This window comes from Lolium perenne, chromosome 5, assembly GCF_019359855.2.
Source record: "Lolium perenne isolate Kyuss_39 chromosome 5, Kyuss_2.0, whole genome shotgun sequence".
Lineage (NCBI taxonomy): Eukaryota > Viridiplantae > Streptophyta > Magnoliopsida > Poales > Poaceae > Lolium > Lolium perenne.
This window is the reverse complement of record NC_067248.2, coordinates 51,496,349-51,517,594: the sequence shown is the minus strand read 5'-3', so window position 1 is coordinate 51,517,594 and position 21,246 is coordinate 51,496,349. Positions and strand designations below refer to the sequence as shown.

At 46.2% G+C, this 21,246-nt stretch overlaps 1 protein-coding gene across 2 annotated transcripts; it reads right to left on the bottom strand.

Moving 5' to 3' along the window:
• Positions 1-156: 156 nt before the first annotated feature.
• On the bottom strand, positions 157-4,314 carry LOC127299166 (proteasome subunit beta type-7-B). 2 transcript variants are annotated; one of them, XM_051329083.2, is made up of 8 exons: positions 4,205-4,314; positions 3,833-3,974; positions 1,858-1,999; positions 1,587-1,753; positions 1,402-1,506; positions 1,160-1,258; positions 527-617; positions 157-449 (listed from the first exon to the last, which is right to left on the bottom strand). In XM_051329083.2, the coding sequence occupies exons 2-8, from the start codon at positions 3,971-3,973 to the stop codon at positions 373-375; spliced, it is 822 nt and encodes a 273-aa protein (XP_051185043.1). In that variant the 5' UTR covers position 3,974; positions 4,205-4,314; the 3' UTR covers positions 157-372. The 2 variants fall into 2 exon arrangements, with proteins under 2 accessions (XP_051185043.1, XP_051185042.1); XM_051329082.2 differs by having other exon boundaries at positions 4,169-4,293.
• Between the last annotated feature and the right edge of the window lie 16,932 nt (positions 4,315-21,246).

The window sequence follows — 21,246 nt, the reverse complement described above, 5'->3', positions numbered from 1 at the left end:
ATTTGACTGGTTTATCTGAGAACCTAGTGAGAATCAGCAATTTCCAAGGATATCATTTGACTGCAGTAATTTAATAGGGAGTATGATTCCACATTCATATCAGAGATGCTAAACACATGAGAAATCTACAGAGTATAGCACATATTGATGAAGGACTGACATGGCACAAACACTAACATCACAAACTAGTAAATCCTTACATCTGCATCAAGAAGCATCCGTGAACATCTTTGACATAATAGTTTTCCACTAAGTTCAGCAGGTACAAAAAAAAACTACATACATCTTTTATGGTCTAGCATATCTAATGAGAAAAATAGAAATTACACAAATTCGTAATATAACTGCTGATCCGAATGCAAGAACGTAAGATTACTCCTCTTCCATGGCATCACCCTCGGTGACCTCAGGCTTTAGCTTGAGCTGTGTGATCTTTGTGGACAATACCTCTGCAAGCAACAGATGGGATTATTTTTTAACTTGGTAACTCTCGAGCACCGCTATGTATATGAATCGCCACACTTACCAGTATGACCTTTGGCGAAGCTGAAACCCTTCGAGCTAGCGTAAGTCCTTGGATTTGGTTCCTGGTGGGTTCTCAAGTACTCTGTTTTCCCCTGGTATTGTTAACGGGAAACTTGGTTAGTTAGTGAAAGGGGACCTAGTGCATTATATTACTGAATATCACACAAAGAAAATCAGGCCTTATTCTCTATTTTCTTAATGTGAGCACTCAGATAATAAAATGCTACTCTGTATCACCTGCTTTTTTTTTACATGTGTATCACCTGCTTACACAATTTGCATCTAGTAATTTGTCCCACATGGTAAAAGGCATAATGCACTTGCATAGGTAACTAAGTTGAATGTTTTATTTACGAGTCAGCCATGTGCAACAAAGAAAAAAACGAGATTACCTAGGAGGAACTAGGTAAAATTTTATATAAAAGAAATAGGCACCCAATTCGAGTTGAAGAAGACTCAAAAATGGGTGGTGGGATTATGCAACAAAGACTTTCAACGTGGAGCACTAGAAAATTAAAATGAGATGAATAGTTTGGGAAGTCATTCGCTGACAAGTGACAAATGAACATTTCATCAAGTGTTTGCTAACACTTTGAAGTAGTGTCTGTCATCTATGGAAACAGAACTAGCATACCTTGGTTATTACACAAACATCCACGTTGCTGCCACTCCCCAAGTCATTGAAGATACCAGCACATATTGCATCAGCTACAAGTCGTATTCCCTCCTCCCTCTAGAGGATAAAAAGAATTCTTTAGTACAATGTTGCTATTTTTTTGGAACATAAAAAACAAGGACTTTGATCTGCAGATGCTACTTAAGACAGCTCGCATGAAAACATAATCAGGTGAAGGAACCAATGAATTCTTCACTTACAGTGAGGCCTTCTTTGTACCTCGATTCAAACACAGACATTGCAGCAAGGGATCCAGAACCCATCGTGGCAAAAGGAAGAGTATCTGTGGAACCATGTGGATAAACCTAGGGATGCAAAAGTTAATAAATTATCCAGAACTTCTTTTCCAGAAGATCATCAAACAAGTGCACTAATAGATACTTACAGTGTGTAGATGTGGTCCAGTTACATCTACTCCGCCAAGAACCAGGGCAGCACTAACATGACCTTGGTAGTTAAACAGGTGTGTCTTCAGTAGTGTAAGGGCGGTCACAACTCTTGACTCGCGACTAGTAGCATAACGGTGAAGCTGTAGCTGGGAGCTGACCATATCTGGAGTAAGGGCAGATATTACGATGTTTGTGTGACAGATGCACAAACGAATACATGGCAGTAAACAAGGATTAGTTTGGTTTTTTTAGTCAATAACTTCTTACCTGTCACAGCCTCCGTGTCAGCAGCAGTTCCAGCACCACAGCAGTATATGTTCGGTGCCATGAAATGAATTTTCTCGCAGTTCTTATCAGCAACTATAGGACCCTCAGTTGCCCTTGTGTCTGCCCCAAGAACTACACCATCCTAGATATGAAACATAGTTCATTATCAGGTAACTCTTCATGATAACAGATAACCACAAAAAGGATGCCAGTTCCAAACCATATTGCACAATCTTCTAACCAAGTATACGTCATCAGCCGACGCAGTGGCTTTTTTGTTGTTATGGCAATTTCTGTGCAAATCTACGTGAGACGTGAGCTCAGTCATAGTTATTAAGTTCAACCTAAGGTTATTGCTTTCAATGATCAATATTTATTTCCAATAGGTCCTTTGGGATAGTGCCATAGAATGTATCGATCTTAAACTACCCTTGGTTGTCAGTAGATTCATGGTAGAAATTGCATTATGAACTGGTTATGTTTGAAGGAATATGTATAACCACTAACCAGGTAGAGGCTATATATAAGAAGCAAAGAAACTATTGTTTAGTCCATATAGTTGCATCTGTAAAATAGTAAGTAGAAACAGTTTTCTCCTCGCCACTCCCCAAATGCCTTAAGCTCATTACTTGGTGAGGGTGCAATTCTTGTCTCGAAATTACACAGCAAATTGTCAGGACCTTATCCGGAGTTTTCCATAAAAACTTTATTAGTCAAATACCAAGAAGTAGGACGTGATCCATAAGTAGTTGTTTCATCATGGTTACTACCTCCGTTAGGGATTATAAGGCCATCGCGTATTTTTTTAGGTTGTCAATTTGACCTACATAACATAAATTGTACAATACAAAAAATATGTCACTAGAAAGTAGAACATCTAAACTTTCTGATGGCATATGTTTTGTAATATATATCTTCTATTACGTTAGTTAAATTTATGACCTAGTGATACGTGGGGGCCTTATAATCCCTAACGGAGGGAGTAGATGTCATGCATACCCAATAAACCATGTGATGTTCTTATTGCCAACTGAGCCCAACGATATCTCAGAATTAAACAGTAGGAAAATTTCAGAGCATACATTTATGTTGTAAAATATCACTTTCTGTATTCTCAAAATATCATTGAACATGGACTTATTTTTGGGCCAATGATTCAGATTTACTCAAGACCAGCTAACCCTGGACTAAACTCATCAAGTACAAACATGTGTGTGCTAGCAAGTGCGAAATCATGACCTTCAGCAGGCCAGTGATTCCAATGCATGAGTGATTGAGACCTTGACAAAACACTACAGGCCTGGAAGTAAAGCAACAATATATTTCACATTTTTGACACTTTTTGTTTAACATTTTGTATTTCCCTGTGCAGTAAAAGACCACAGTGAAACAGTACGTCTTGGTACTCTGGCTTCTAACACGAAACAGGTGGGTTGCATCTTTCCCGGTTACGTTCCATGAAGGATATGAATCATACACTTTTGTATAAGAATCATAGATACGTGGTCACTCATTTTAAAAGGGAAAATCCAATTTACTTGGATATTACTGCTGAGCAAGTGAGATGAGTCGAGGAAGTAAGCGACTTAATCTTTCTTAAAACATAATAGTTAGCCCCATAAAAAATCATATGCCAATGAACCAAGTAAGTCTCAACTTTGTTTTTTCGTAATTTTACATAGTACTTAGTTTGGCTCAGCCGAAAGCTCTGTTCACGTATATGCTGTTTAATCCAGAAACAAGTGGTGTTAAATTCTAGCTAGATTGTGGGAGCATGGAAGACCGATTATATTTTCATTTTGGCTAATCATTGCATTTACTACAAGCTTCTTCTTTCGGAACTAGCTCTATTTTGCATCTAAATGAGCACTCAGATAGCTGGATAATAATCGTGTGAATTTTTTTTCCTACACCACAGTGCTCCATCAGAATCCTGGAATGCAATAGAGACGGTGAAGATCAAGCCACAACTGACCTGAAACACGAGGCCGACGATGGTGGTCCCGGTCTTCCTGAACCCGGGCATCTTGAGGCCGTTCTTCTCCAGCATGGCGTTCCTGCGGCACAGGTCGAAGCTGAAGCCGCCCTTGGCGGGGAGTTCCACCGATCCGGCCATCCTGCACGCAGAAAACGAGTCAAGATCGCGGTTCCGCCGAATCACCCGCACAGATCCGGGGTTCCGCCGCCGGGGCGGCTGGCGGGGGAGGAGGGAGCCCGCGGCCTGGCCGGCGGCCGACGCGTGAGGGAGAGAGAGTTCCCTCTCGACTTTGAGAGAGAGAGAGAGAGAGCAGAGAAGAGAAAGAGTAACAACTAGTTGGATCTCCTGAGTTCGCCGGAGCCGCCGTACCTGATCAGTCGGAGACGAGGTAGCTTGGCGTTCTTCTTGGCTCTTGGGTTTGGGTACTTTGTGGAGTTGGATTGGATTGGGGGAGAAGAAAGGAAAGAAGCCCGATGGGCCGCACGCACGATGTGCTCCACAGTCCACACTGTCATGATTGGCTCGGCCCATTTATCCTTGAACAAGGAAGCTCTTTTTTTATTTACAATCAATACCGTATATATGTTTTTTTGTGAGAAATCTACCGATCTATTAATAATCATCAACAATAATATAAATAGCACAAAAATAAATAGAATTACAAATTGGTACTCGGACCACCTAGCGACGACTACAGACACAGCCGAAGGCGCGGCGCTGAAAGGATCGTATGACACCTCGAGAGAGGGGAGTGAATAGGTGTTACCTCAAATTTTAATTCCTTTTCAATTTAGGCTTGACACAAAGGTAAATTCTCTAGATATGCAACTATGTGAATTCACTTATATGACAAGATACAAGCAATAATACACAATACAAGATACAAATAGTAAAGGCAGTAAGAGGATAGAGGTAACCGAGGTGTGGAGCACGCGGAGAGGCGAGGATATGATTCCCGTAGTTCCTTCCTTGTAAAGGGATGTACGTCTACGTTTGGAGGGGTGTGGTGCCACGAAGGCTCACCCTATTCTCCGGTGAGCAACGCCACAAAGGACTAGCCCACGCTCCACTAAGTGATTGCCTTGAGGTCGCAACCGGCACCTTTACACAAAGCTTGGGGCACACATCCACAACCGAATTGTAGGCTCCCAAGATGTAACCACGAAGCTTTACATGAAGAGTAGCTTCAAGGTCACCTCACAAAGATCCACTAAGAATGTTGATGAAACACAAATTCCTTCGGTGGAAGTATAGATCTAGGTCTCCTCTACCAAATCCTCAAGTATGGTGAAGTTTGAGTGGGACAGTAGAGAGATCTAGGAAATTTAAGGTCTAGCAATGGAGTTCCTTGAGATGTGGGAAAGAAGGGGGTTTTTATACCCCCCCCCCCCCCCGTGGAGAATCCTGCCGGTAGTACCGGCCCCTAGTCGATGTGGCCACGCAGTGGAAGGGCTGCCGCGCGGGAGAGAGGGGGACTGGTACCTCCGGCCGTTCCCGGGCGGTACCACCGACCGAGCCGGGGCGGTACCCGATACGTCTCAAACGTATCTATAATTTTTGATGATCCATGCTTGTTTTACACCAATTCATATATGTTTTGCTTACACTTCGTTGCACTTTTACATGATTTCCGGCACTAACCTATTAACAAGATGTCAGAGTGTCAGTTCCCTGTTTTCTACTATTTTTGTATTTCAGAAAAGTTGTACAGGAAATATTCTCGGAATTGGACGAAACAAAATCTGAAGTCAATATTTTACCGAAACGAATACAAAGTCTGAAGGGCGGTCGAAGAGGCACAGCAGGGCGCCCAAACCACCCCTAGGCGCGGCCTAGACCTAGCCCGCGCCTAGGGTAGTGTGGGGCCACCAGGCACCCCATCGACCTAAATCTTCCGCCTATATAAAGCCTTCGACGAGAAAACCCTGAATATACAAGCATCCATCCACGAAAAGTTCTGTCGCCGCCGCCATCGTCCAGACGAGTTTCGGGGGTCAAAAGTTCCTATTCCGGCACCCTGCCGGGATGGGGATGGACCCCGAAGCCATCTCCATCGACTCCACCGCCTCCACTTCGACTCCATGATGGTTCATGAGTAGTTCCCCTCTGGACTACGGATTCTCGGCTGTAGCTAGTTGGTACTCTCTCTCCCATGTACTTCAATACAATGATCTCATGAGCTGCCTTACGTACATGATTGAGATCCATATGATGTAATCGGTGTTGTGTTTGTTGGGATCCGATAAATTGTGGAATTGTGATCAGATTGTTAAGTATTATCATACTACTGTTATTTAAGATCTTGCATGCTCTCCGGTACTTGTAGTTACCTTGATCAAGTAGTTGCATGTATCTGTTGACGTCAGAAACCCCCTGGCGGGCAGAGACGGGCAACACAGTAGAGCCGGGAACAACTAGGGCTGCGGCTGGCCCTAGTCCCTCAGAGCGACGGCCCGCAAAGCCTCCTGGTCGCACGCGCCGATGCCAACTGCAAGGGCGTGCCACCTGACCTATACCTGGTCAGGAAGGTGTGGATGATGCCTCGCTTAGTTTCCTGCAGAGCACACACGTAAACATTAAATACGAGCCTCGATCGGCTCTCAGGTTATCCTGTGAATCGGCTCAAAGAGCCGATCCACCCATGATCCGGACAAGGTGTCCGAATATATGGTGGTCCTGCTTGATCAAGGTAAAGCTAATGAGATCTACGATGATTTAGGGTTTTCACCGCATAATCGGATCATCCTACTCACGATTGGGCCTCGCGCTCGCGCACGGTGACCGTAAGCCGATCCTAGACAGGGCCTAAAAACCAACATGAGGTTGATCCCCGGAACATCCTTTCTAGGGCAAGCAAACGCCACCCTACACGCCGCTGGATCCTCCAACCCTTTGTAAGGCCTAACTATTGCGGATATTAAACTAATCCTTGATGAAACAAGGAGCAACCGTAACGGATCAGATCTACTATACTATGATCAAGCGGGGTGCCGCCCCTACACCTAAGGTAGGTGTAAGGGCGGCTAGACATGCAAGGGTTGCACTACGAAAGCATGTAATATGAAGAACAATGCTAACCCTAACATGTCTAAGATAACTACGCTGCTCGCCATCAAAAAGGCTTCAGTACGAGCAACGCATGAACAACGTGGGCAGGCTTGTGCTGCCTAGATCGCAAGATGCGATCTAGGCAGCATGGTGCTTACCGGTAGAAACCCTCGAGACGAAGGAGTTGGCGATGCGCCGAGATTTGTTTGTGGTTGAACGTTGGTTGTTGTTTATTCCATAAACCCTAGATACATATTTATAGTCCAGCGGACTTTCTAATGTGGGCGTGCACTAAACCGTGCACGAGATAAACTCTAACTTTTAATCTAGATACAATCTACCATAATTAAAGATACACGGGCAATCTAGCCCAAATTCCCCGTGCAAGGCCGCTTCAGAGATCTTCCACATGTAATCTTCCAAGCCCATCCTGATCGCGGCCCACCTCCTGATTTGGCCAAAATCTGGTGATAACACATGCCCCCCTGGTTTTGGTAATGATAATTTCAAAACCACTCTGTTTTTCCTTCGAAGGGTCATATCGTGGCAGAACAGAACCGTCGCAGTATGTTTCATCATGACGACTTGCCTTCCCAACTTCTCTGCACGATTTGACAGTTTTGGCACCATGTCCTCGAAAACTGTTCGAAAATTAAATCTCCATCCCCTTTATTTAACTGCATCGAACAGTTCTCCTCTTCGTCCTCTCCACATTAGTACTCCCAAAAACCCTTCTGCGCACCATGTCTTCCTCTTCCTCCACCTCCTCGGAACTCTCCCTCGGGTTCTCCTCCTCCCGTGAGACGCCGCCGGACATTCGCGCACCAGAAGAATGGGACCTGGAAGACCACGCCTCCTCCATCTGGTCCGAGGAAGACAAATCCTTGACCAGTGGGGAGAGCGACCTCCGCTTCCTCGCCGACGGGGAATCGGAGGAGGAGAGCGATGACGATCGCTTCTCCTGGGATGACTTCACCTCCTCCGAGGAGGCGAAGGAGGAGGAGGAGGAGGAGGACGAAGACAGCTCCTCCGACGAGCCGCCGGCCAAACGCCGCCACCTCTGGCCCAGGAACCTCAGCGACGTCGACAGCGACGACGACGCTGACGAAGAGGACGAAGACAACGAGGGTCCTGTCGGCGGCCGCTGGAGCAGCGATGACGAGCCGGTAGGGAGCAGCGCCGGCAGTGGCGATGACGGCGACGACGACGACGAGGGCAGCAGCGGCCCCTAGATAGGATCTTAGCATAGGGCCAGCAGTAGCAGACGGGGCAATGTATCCCCTAGTACTTCCTTTTGAGAGCAATCAGCTCTTCTATGTAAGAAATCTGGTTTATCAATGAAGAAATTCCCCAATTTGATTTTGCCGATTCCCTTTATGATAATTTAGCCGATTGTCCTTCGTACTGATTCTGCCGATTGCCAAACTGGTCAATGCCCAATAAGCCGATAGCATCGCATCGGTCTCTCACGATAAACTTCGAGATAGATCCATCCGGACCCAAACTCCTGATCAAACAAGGCCAAGCCATAATCGTGTAAACCCTAGGCCTTTCAGACATTCCTCTGCCGCATCCTTCCCTTCCAGATCCTCTTTGCCTTCAGAAGAGCCCTAGGACTGTTGCTGGATCAATTTAAACGCCGAAGCTGCCACTTCTGCAGGACAGGCATCACTTCTGCAGTGACGTTTTATAATCGTGCTCTGTTCTCTTTCAGCAACCATTGCTCAAAATTAAACTGAGATGCAGAGCCAACCGATTTTAGCAAAATCGGCTTTCTTATAGCAAAGGACCTCTCGTGGCAAGTTGCCCCCCGAGCCTCAGCCGGGGTGGAAACAATGATGAGGACCCGTAATTCAGGCAAACAGGCCTGGGCTCGACCATGTCCGAGAGTGCTATCGTGCGGGGCCAATCAATTGATCACCTTTCATCCGTTGACAGTCTATACAGCCGATCTAGCAGGCTAGTAATCTGGTGTTGAGTAGGTGCCCTCAACATAGTTCTGGGCTTGTCGCTGGATCGTCTTGCATACTGAAACTGATAATTTTGCAACATCAGCACCATTCTTCAGGCAAGTTGTGATGCAGAGTTAGCCGATTCCAACGCAATCGGCTCCCCAGAGCAGAGAACCTTCAAGGTGAGCTGCCCCCCCGAGCCTCAATCGGGGCGAGAATAGCAGTGAGCCGACCACGTCGATCATCCTTGGTTTCCAACTCGTAATGCAGTATCAGCCGATTCAACAAAATCGGCTCTTTAGAGTGAGGAGATTTCAGGACGAGTCGCCCTCCCCCGAGCTTCTTCAGTTCAACCCTTGCGCCTTGCTGATCAGATCGGCTCATTTTCTTCGGCAGGCTGCAGCAACTTCCGGTGAAGATGTCCTCGCATTTCTGACGCCCTCCAACCCTGGGCGCAACATCCCCTGGAAGTGACAGTTTACTGAGTCAACACGTGACAGCCGATGGCTTCGTCATCGGCGGTTCTCCTGGTCTTAGAAGAGATATGCTCCCTTCGTTAGGCTCACCCCTACCCTGACTTGCACGTTTGTGCTGCCCTTGCCGTTAGTCAGGGTCTTAGAAGATGTCACGTTCCTCGCTGCTAACGCCGCTGAACTTGAAGAATTTTTGAATTTTCGGCCGATTTGTGTATCGGCCCCCATACTCCAATACCCATCATCAAAGGATGAGACGCTTCTACTGCATATCCTCGTGCTTTATCCACCTGGGTGCCCCCCGGAGTCGATTCTGTCAAGAGAATTGATGGTATCGGCTCTGTTGGATAACATGTTGAACCCAGGCAGAATGGATGGTGAGGATAATTTTGGCCGATTGCTGGAATCGGCCTCCACATTTGCTTGCTCGGTGAAGGTTTTGTAAGTTCCCCTCACAAATCTTTTGGGGCCGATCACAAGGATCAGCCTCGCCACGTTTATCCATCGACATTTGCTTTTGTTACACAGTCAGGCTGGTGGATAAAACCAGCCTAACCCCGTTCCTTGTCACGTCGATGCGCTCACAGTCGTCCAAATTGATGCCTGAGAGCGGCTCTTGGCCTGACGTCTCCCAAATGTCCATGCCGGCCGTTGAGACCTCGACTGAATCATCTGCATGGACGACTTCTACTTCATCTCCATCCCACTGTATCAGGCATTGGTGCATCGTGGATGGAATGCAACAGTTGGCGTGGATCCAATCTCTCCCTAGTAGGACAGCGTAGGTACTCTTGCTGTCGACGATAAAGAACGTCGTAGGGACAGTTTTTCTTCCTACGGTCAGATCCACATTCAGAACACCTTGTGCGTCAGACGCTTGGCCGTTGAAATCACTCAGTGTCACATTGGTCTTGATCAGATCCGAGCTGGAGCGTCCCAACCGACGTAGCATGGAGTATGGCATAATGTTGACTGCCGCTCCGGTGTCCACCAACATCTTGTTGACAGGCTGCCCATTGATGTAGCCTCGCAAGTACAGGGCCTTCAGATGCCTGTAACTTCTTTCTTTTGGCTTCTCAAAGATGACCGGCCGTGGGCCGCAGTCTAATTGTGCCACAGGTGCTTCATACAATCTTGGAGCGCTAAACTCCGTTGGAAGAATGAAGACCATGTTTGTGCCAGCCGATGTATCATCATCGGCTTTCCTCTACTTGGGGCGCCACTCTTTTCTTTGTGGCCGACCTTCTTCGTCCAGGGTTCGCCGGATTTTGGTGGCCAGATCAGGCCGTGCCTTCCTTAGCGTGTGCAGGTACAATCTTTCAGCTTCTTCCAACCCACGCAGACGCTGAACCCTTCGCTTTTGGGAACGGCTGAGCCCATCAGGGCACCACCTGGGCCGATGATATTTATCTTCTTCATCATCGTCCTCTAGTTCCTCGAGGTCTTCCACCCGAGCGGACTCAGCGTGTTTGTTCCGAGGCGGGAGAGGCCCTAGACGCTTGAACACAGACACGTTAGCGGCATCCTTCTTCCTTTGCTTGCATTCTGAGCAGTTCTCGATTGTTGGCAATCGGCTCATTCCTGAGTCCCAGCAATGTTTGAAGAACGGACAGTCCCAGTGCCTATCCATGTCATCCTGCCCCCTTGACCTTCCTTCAGCGCGACGATTGTACCCGTCGTTGCTTCTATCATGTTGACGGTACCTCCTGACCTCTGCATCAGACCGACAATTCCTTTCATCATCTACGTCGTAGTGCCGACGTCGGTCGTGCTGCTGCTCATATTTGTTGAGGAGGCGCTCGGAGAGTGGACGTTGATACCGCACGCTTCTTATTCCCTCCCCTGCCAGGTACCGCCTGTCATCATCTTGGGGCCGGTCGCGTGGATCGGCCTCCTCTTCATCCTTGCCACGGGAGTGGCTGCTTTCTGCTTCATCTTTGCCATGGCGGCTTGCAAGCCCTGCCATGTTGACACCAAAGGAGAACTTTGGCTGGCCTATGGAGTGGCTGAGATCCACCATGTTGACGCCAGGCGATGGACTTGAGTCTCTACCGAGCTTGATATCGTGCGGCCGGGCCTTCTCAGAGGAGCCGATGAGTTCGGCTTCGAGGGTTGCCTTGATCTCGTCATGTTTCCTTTTGAGCTCCTCGGGCAGATCCTCGTACTTCAGCGACCTGGTGCGTTCTTCTGACGGGGCGGACAGATCCACTCCATCGAGTGCGCCTTCAGGTGTGGAACCCCTCCACCTGACGCCATGGGAGCGGGTTCGGTGGAAAGAGCCGATGAGTTCGGCTTCGAGGACCGCCTTGATTTCGTCATGCTTCTTCTTGAGCTCATCAGGCAGATCCTCGTACGTGACCGGAGTGCCTTCCGCCATCTCGGATGCAGACGGTGATGTGGTGGATGTCGTAGGTCGTCCCACCGGGCGTGCCAGAATGTGTTGACGTCAGAAACCCCCTGGCGGGCAGAGACGGGCAACACAGTAGAGCCGGGAACAACTAGGGCTGCGGCTGGCCCCAGTCCCTCAGAGCGACGGCCCGCAAAGCCTCCTGGTCGCACGCGCCGATGCCAACTGCAAGGGCGTGCCACCTGACCTATACCTGGTCAGGAAGGTGTGGATGATGTCTCGCTTAGTTTCCTGCAGGGCACACACGTAAACATTAAATACGAGCCTCGATCGGCTCTCAGGTTATCCTGTGAATCGGCTCAAAGAGCCGATCCACCCATGATCCGGACAAGGTGTCCGAATATATGGTGGTCCTGCTTGATCAAGGTAAAGCTAATGAGATCTACGACGATTTAGGGTTTTCACCGCATAATCGGATCATCCTACTCACGATTGGGCCTCGCGCTCGCGCACGGTGACCGTAAGCCGATCCTAGACAGGGCCTAAAAACCAACACGAGGTTGATCCCCGGAACATCCTTTCTAGGGCAAGCAAACGCCACCCTACACGCCGCTGGATCCTCCAACCCTTTGTAAGGCCTAACTATTGCGGATATTAAACTAATCCTTGATGAAACAAGGAGCAACCGTAACGGATCAGATCTACTAAACTATGATCAAGCGGGGTGCCGCCCCTACACCTAAGGTAGGTGTAAGGGCGGCTAGACATGCAAGGGTTGCACTACGAAAGCATGTAATATGAAGAACAATGCTAACCCTAACATGTCTAAGATAACTACGCTGCTCGCCATCAAAAAGGCTTCAGTACGAGCAACGCATGAACAACGTGGGCAGGCTTGTGCTGCCTAGATCGCAAGATGCGATCTAGGCAGCATGGTGCTTACCGGTAGAAACCCTCGAGACGAAGGAGTTGGCGATGCGCCGAGATTTGTTTGTGGTTGAACGTTGGTTGTTGTTTATTCCATAAACCCTAGATACATATTTATAGTCCAGCGGACTTTCTAATGTGGGCGTGCACTAAACCGTGCACGAGATAAACTCTAACTTTTAATCTAGATACAATCTACCATAATTAAAGATACACGGGCAATCTAGCCCAAATTCCCCGTGCAAGGCCGCTTCAGAGATCTTCCACATGTAATCTTCCAAGCCCATCCTGATCGCGGCCCACCTCCTGATTTGGCCAAAATCTGGTGATAACAGTATCATCAAGAGGGAGTATTTATGCTCGATAGTGGATTCATGCCTCTAGTTTTCTGGAAGAGTGACTTTAACTTCTAAGATTGTAGATGTGATGTTGCTACTAGGGAGAAAACAACAATGTTTTGTCTAAGGATAATTCAATTGTTTACTTTACACACATTGCTTAATGCGATAGTATGTTGCTTGCAACTTAATACTAGAAGGGGTTCGGATGATAACCTGGAGGTGGATTATTAGTCATAGATGCAGTTGGATTACGGTATATGTATTATGTTGTAATCCCAATTAAATACTATAGTAACCTTTATCTTATCATAGCATGCATTTTCATGCCCTCACAATTATCAATTGCCCAACTGTAATTTGTTCACCCAACACATGTTATTTGGAGAGTTACCACTAGTGTAGATAGCTAGGAACCCTGGTCCTTTTGTCATCATCATTGCTCTACAGTCAACTAAGCACTGGAATATTTTCCGGTGCCATCTCCTCTGTGATACTGTTGCTGTGTTACTATTGCTATTACTCTCATATTAGTGCTGCTTTCATCACCCCTGTTACTAGTGCTTTTCCAGATGCGGCTGAATTGACAACTCCGATGTTAAGGCTTATAAGTATTCTTTACCTCCCCTTGTGTCGAATCAATAAATTTGGGTTTTACTTCCCTCGAAGACTATTGTGATCCCCTATACTTGTGGGTCATTGATACGTCCCAAACGTATCTATAATTTCTTATGTTCCATGCTACTTTTATGATGATACTCACATGTTTTATACACATTATATGTCATTATTATGCATTTTCCGGCACTAACCTATTGACGAGATGCCGAAGAGCCAGTTGTTGTTTTCTGCTATTTTTGGTTTCAGAAATCCTAGTAAGGAAATACTCTCGGAATTGGACGAAATCAACGCCTAGGGTCCTATTTTTCCACGAAGCTTCCAGAAGTCCGGAGGAGAAACGAAGTGGGGCGACGAGGCGCCCACACAACAGGGCGGCGCGGCCAAGGCTTGGGCCGCGCGGCCCTGGCGTGTGGGGCCCTCGTGGCGCCCCCTGACCTACCCTTCCGCCTACTTAAGCCTTCGTCGATAATAACTCCAGTACCGAGAGCCACAATATGGAAAACCTTCCAGAGACGCCGCCGCCAATCCCATCTCGGGGGATTCAGGAGATCGCCTCCGGCACCCTGCCGGAGAGGGGAATCATCTCCCGGAGGTCTCTTCATCGCCATGATCGCCTCCGGATCGATGTGTGAGTAGTTCACCCCTGGACTATGGGTCCATAGCAGTAGCTAGATGGTCGTCTTCTCCTCATTGTGCTATCATGTTAGATCTTGTGAGCTGCCTATCATGATCAAGATCATCTATTTGTAATGCTACATGTTGTGTTTGTTGGGATCCGATGAATATTGAATACTATGTCAAGTTGATTATCAATCTATCATATATGTTATTTATGTTCTTGCATGCTCTCCGTTGCTAGTAGAGTCTCTGGCCAAGTTGATACTTGTGACTCCAAGAGGGAGTATTTATGCTCGATAGTGGGTTCATGCCTCCATTAAATCTGGGACAATGACAGAAAGTTCTAAGGTTGTGGATGTGCTGTTGCCACTAGGGATAAAACATTGATGCTTTGTCTAAGGATATTTGTTTTGATTACATTACGCACCATACTTAATGCAATTGTCTGTTGTTTACAACTTAATACTGGAGGGGGTTCGGATGATAACCTGAAGGTGGACTTTTTAGGCATAGATGCATGCTGGATAGCGGTCTATGTACTTTGTCGTAATGCCCTGATTAAATCTCATAGTACTCATCATGATATATGTATGTGCATTGTTATGCCTTCTTTATTTGTCAATTGCCCAACTGTAATTTGTTCACCCAACATCTGTTTATCTTATGGGAGAGACACCACTAGTGAACTGTGGACCCCGGTCCTATTCTTTACATCTGAAATACAATCTACTGCAATTGTTCTTTACTGTTCTTCGCAAACAATCATCATCATCCACACTATACATCTAATCCTTTGTTTTCAGCAAGCCGGTGAGATTGACAACCTCACTGTTACGTTGGGGCAAAGTACTGTGATTGTGTTGTGCAGGTTCCTTGGCGCCGGAATCCCTGGTGTTGCGCCACACTACACTCCGCCGCCATCAACCTTCAACGTGCTTCTTGGCTCCTACTGGTTCGATAACCTTGGTTTCTTACTGAGGGAAAACTTACTGCGGTGCACATCACACCTTCCTCTTGGGGTTCCCAACGGACGTGTGTCTCACGCGCATCAAGACTGTTTTCTGACGCCGTTGCCGGGGAGATCAAGACACGCTGCAAGGGGAGTCTCCCACTTCCAATCTCTTTACTTTGTTTTTGTCTTGCTTTATTTTATTTACTACTTTGTTTGCTGCACTTAATCAAAAACACAAAAAAAATTAGTTGGTAGTTTTACTTTATTTACTGTCTTGCTCTCTATATCAAAAACACAAAAAAATTAGTTACTTGCATTTACTTTATTTACTTTTTGTCTATTTCATCATGTTTCCTCCTAAGTACACTCTAAAAGACATACCGGTAGGACGTGGGTCTATCATTGGGAGAGATAATATAGAAGATTTTTTCACTCACGTTAGTACAACTGAAGATTTTGAAGATAGACACTTGGTAGAACTTGCTCCTACTTATGAAATTGCTGTTGCTTCTTTAGTACACATGTTGGAAACTAAATTTGTTAATCTCAATCCTATAATTCAACATATGTTTCTTACACTCGGTGATATGGAAGAAGGAGAAAAGAAAGATTTTGTTTTAGAAACCCTTCTCAAAGAATTTGGTGGTGTAGCAAGAGAGGCTAGAAAGGTCTTTACTAAATATAAGATGCTTGGCTCTTATACCAACTTTGCTAGTATCCTTGAAAAGATGGACATGGATAGAATAAGGAACACTAATAATGTTAATGATGGTGGGGAGATTAAGACAACAATACCTTGTAAGCTCCTAGGAATGCATGAAGCTCTATAAAATAACTATGGTTGGCTTGCTCCCGAAAATTTGTTTGATGAGGATAGCAAGCCTAAGTATAATGAAAAAGGAGCCTCTGAAACTTACATAGATAAGATAAAATGCATAGTTGAGAAAGCTCCAAACCCCCCTGTTGATGCTTCATCTCTTGATAATACTTGATACACACTTTCTGCGCCTAGCTGAAAGGCGTTAAAGAAAAGCGCTTATGGGAGACAACCCATCATTTTACTTTTGCACCTTTGTTTTATATTTGAGTCTTGGAAGTTGTTACTACTGTAGCACCTCCTTATCTTTATTTTATTGCATTGTTGTGCCAAGTAAAGTCTTTGATAGTAGGGATTTCTATTTTCGTGCCCTCGGGTCCTTAGTTGTGCTCAGTTTTCCCCAGCTCGTTAGTTTTTCCTCAGTTTACCCCTCCCTCTAGTTTGAAACCCCTCGCAGACGCTCGGACGGGAGGGTTGCCGTCAGGTCAGAGGCCTTACCGTTACCGTTAATCTGACGGGTGGGGCTGCACAGAGGGCAGTTCCTCTCTGACCCGTCTCGTGCTGACACATGGGGCTGCTCTATAGGGCTGCCGCAGCAATTGACCAGTGGGGTCATCTATTTTTCAGGAAAAGTCATATATTGCCGCTTTGAGGGGCTGCCGCAGCCAATGACCAGTGGGGTCATCTATTTTTCAGGAAAAGACATATATTTGCCGCTCTGTGGGGCTGCCGCAGCCAATGACCAGTGGGGTCGTCTATTTATTTATAGAAAATCATATATTGCCGCTCTGTGGTGCCTCCGCAGCCAATGACCGCTGGGGTTGTCTATTTATTTAGAGAATATAATATAGAGCCGCTCTATGGGGCCACCTCAGCCCATGGCAGGTGACTATTTTCGTAGCTTAATCTAAAGTGACTCTTATGCTAAACATTGTGCATAATATATAGAAAATAGCTAGATCTCTAAATATATAGAAAATAGCTAGTAGATCTCTAAATCGATGCATATGAAGCTACATATATATTCTTGGTCATAATCCCCTTATCTAAAGGGGATGGATGCATGGATTCACGTCGTCGTCACTTTCATCGTCAGTATCTTCGTCGTCTGAGTAGTAGTACTTCCTGCACATTGTTCCGTCGAACACCTTCACTGTGAGCACATCATCGCCTTCATATTTGAAGTGTACGTAGCAGCCGAAATCCACACCGTGCGCGATGGCGAAATTCTCCCAGCCCTTGTCGAGATACATCCGGCCTTGTCCGTCAAATAGGACCTCTACGGTCCAGAGACGAGGACCGCAGTCAGTTGCTCGCAGATACACCTTAGCTGGCTCCTGGCTGTCAAGATAGTCAGCAAACTTTTTTGGGAGTGCCTGCAAAGAGATCGAGCGCCGATCGTTTGAAATTAAAGGTTTTTTAGAACATGCCCATAATTAATCACATGCATCATATATGTGTGAACGCGTACGTACCTTCTTGACCAAAGGGTCTTCGTAGATGACGATGAAGAACTCCTCTATGATCAATGGCAGTGTTGACGACGGTGGTGGTGGCAATGATGATGATCCACCACCCCGGCCGCCCCTTCCCCTTCCCCTTCCCCTTCCCCTTCCCCTTCCCCTTCCGGTCCGCGTCCGAGACGTGGAAGCCATGGCAATGGATGATCAAGTGTATGTGAACGAAGAAGAGAGAGGCAGAACCTATTGACACAAGGGATGGCCGTTGTGGGTGTTTATAAGGGAGAGATGACCGTTGTAGGGGTTTACACAATAAATTAAGGAGGAGGTGACCGTTGTGGGGGTTTACACAATAATTTAAGGAGGAGATGAACGTTGTGGGGGTATATATCTCAACAAAAAAGTAATGCGAACTATTTTGACGGAAATGGAACTTCGTGATTTAGTTTATCATTTTACCGTGAAAAGTAATGCCTAAAAGAAATGGTAATTCGTGATAGTTTATCATTTTACCGTGAAATGGCTACAAGAAATGGGTGATGGTGTATCATTTTTTGCGTGAAATGGCTACAAGAAATGGGTGATGGTGTATCATTTTTTTGCGTGAAAAGTAATGTCTAAAAGAAATGGTGATGGTGTATCATTTTTTGCGTGAAAAGTAATGGCTAAACAAATTGGTGATGGTGTATCATTTTTTGCGTGAAAAGTAATGGCTACAACAAATTGGTGATGGTGTATCATTTTTTTGCGTGAAAAGTAATGGCTAAAAGAAATGGTGATGGTGTATCATTTTTTGCGTGAAAAGTAATGGCTAAACAAATTGGTGATGGTGTATCATTTTTTGCGTGAAAAGTAATGGCTAAACAAATTGGTGATGGTGTATCATTTTTTGCGTGAAAAGTAATGGCTAAACAAATTGGTGATGGTGTATCATTTTTTGCGTGAAAAGTAATGGCTACAACAAATTGGTGATGGTGTATCATTTTTTTGCGTGAAAAATAATGGCTCTAAACAAATTGGTGATGGTGTATCATTTTTTTGCGTGAAAAATAATGGCTAAACAAATTGGTGATGGTGTATCATTTTTTTGCGTGAAAATTAATGGCTACAACAAATTGGTGATGGTGTATCATTTTTTTGCGTGAAAAATAATGGCTAAAAAAGTTTATAATTTAGCTCGTGAAAAATAATGCAGAAAACCAAACTTTAGCGTACTGGGTAACCGCCCTTAAGCATACATAGAGGGTGGAAGCTAACCGCCGACAGAGAGAGAGAGGGTGGTGGCCCCGACCAGAGAAAGAGAGAGATAGGGGTTATCCTGCCCGTTAAATCCTACGATCAACGGTCGGCGGGCATGATCCGCGTGACATCGGCTAGACCAATCAGGGCAATGTTGGGCGTCTGTGAGAATTTGTGAAGGGAGAGGGCAAAACTGAGTAGTATCAAGAAACCAAGGGCAAGTGAGTAGTAAACAGGCTAAGGGATTCAAATATGAGATTTAAAAAATGGAAAATGCGTGTTTGGTACAATGAAACCCATCTTGGCCTACCTCAAACTATTTGCAATACAAATATACATGAGTGTAAAAATTATGACCTCATTCAGACAAAGTATGTTTTGGGGAAAGCTGTTTTGGGTAGGGCTTATTGTGGAAAACCATGCACCTTCATAGCTACTAGGTGATTTGAGAAGTGGCAATTGGTGGTAAAACTTGATTTATCTATGATTTATCTATGATTTGAGAAGTGGCAATTTGTGCTAAAGACTCCATGAGTAAGTGCCACTCTTTTTGGGAATTTTTTGCACATTAAATAACTCATTTAACTAGTTAATCCCATTTGTTGACTCTCTGTTGACCAGCCACTTGAGGGTAAAACTGAGTATATTGCACTAGCCAGTATTAGCACTCAAGGCGAAAACTGAGCACACAAAAAATGCTAGTATATGACTCGAGGGTATTCCTGAGTATATCTAAATTTCCAGGGTTAGACTCGAGGACGCGTGTTGCGGTGCAGAAGTGGAAGACGTGCCATTGTTGACGCGTGTCGCGGTGCAGACGTGCAATAGTGGACGCGTAGGACGTGGGTCGCATTTAGGATGCGTAAGTCTCCCTCCCTCTGGACACAGTACGTCTCATTCTCGCTCACGCACGAAACCACCCCTCTCACGTCCCATCAACTTCTCCAAAAAACCCCAACCGCCGTACGAGCGCTCCCCTGCCGGCGATGGAGAAGAAGAATGCGCCGGCGGCCATCGCCCCCGAGCCCGTCGCCTCCGAGCCCGTCGCCTCCCAGCCCGTCGCCTCCGAGCCCGTCGCCTCCGAGCCCGTCGCCGCCGCCGAGCCCGTCGCCGCTGAGCCCGTCGCCGCCGAGCCCGTCGCCTCCGAGGGCGGCGCATCCAGCGCGAGCGCCTCCGTGAACTGGGCCTGTCTCACGGCTGACGGACCACTTCACAAGATCGGCGAATGCTTATTGGCGAATGAGGAGTACGTGGACACCTACTGTGCTATGAGGCAAGTCTGTAGAAATTGGCGCTCAGGTTTACCTGATCCCGACGTGCACCTGCACGAATGGATCATGCTAGACCACGCCCTTCCACGCGCTGCTGAGTTCACCTTCCTCCATCTCGGCACATCCCGCTACGTCACCATAGATCTATCTGCAGTTCGTGCAAGGTTCAAATTCCTCCATATCTATAGGGTTAATCTATTCTTATTTTCAATCTTAGTGCTGAATGTTATCTTCATCAATATATTTTAGATTCTACTTCGTCGGCTTTTCCCGTGGCGTCATCGTGCTTGCCCAGAAGAACCCGCCGCACAAGATACAGCTTCTGAACCCACTCACAAAGACATCGAACACTATGTTTGAGGCGCAGATGCCAACTGTTTTTACGATTCGATCGCTGCAATCAACTCCCCGACTATGGTCTTCGCTTGCAGACATTACCCGGAGGAACTTGGTTGGGTCGATGAGAGCACTCCAACTAAGGATATATATGAACATGGTTGGGGAGAAGGAAGATTTTCGATCAAGAACCATAGTATGCGTTGCATTACCCCGTTCAATGGTGAACTGTATGCAATAGCTTCGGACAATTTTGAGTCCGGAAGAATAGTGTGCACCAATGTACAGAAGCAGCAGCGCGACGATGTCAAGATGGAGACACTAATTTCATTTCCAGAACTTGGACGTGACAAGTTCTACCTTGTGAAGTCGGATGGTGATCTGCTGCTTGTGTTGATGAAAAACACGCATGTGGTGTACCGTGTGGACACTCAGAGCCGCTCTCTCCATCCGGTCAGTAACATTGGCATTCATGCCTTGTTCGTGCATTATATCCGGTGTATCTCCGTCGACACCAGAGTGCACCCGACTCTTCGACCTGGCTGCATCTACTACGCGGATTTGGGTTATACCAGAGAGTACTTTCATGATACAAATTCCTGGGATGAGTCGCCACAATATGTGCATAGATTAGGAAGCTACGGTCTGAGAAATGAACACATGCCATACCGTTTGGAGGATGTATTGGCCGCACACTGCAGACGGCGGGAGTTCAATGAATATTTCCTCGGGATAATGCACGGCTGGAGCGACAGAGAAATATATAAGGAATGAATAACAAATTCATTCATCCTGGGGTATCCTAATCTTCTTGTTGGCCATACATTGCGTGCGTCTTGTATTTTTTTCAGCTTAGTTTGTCGTGAACATTAACAATGTTATTGGCTGCTGTATGCAGTTTACCTATGTATTATACTTAGTTTTCTGATTATGCTGCTGTGAATTTATCATATAATAGCTTCTAGATTTGCTGCCATATTGGGGAAAAACGAGGGCCAAAAGGCATAAATAA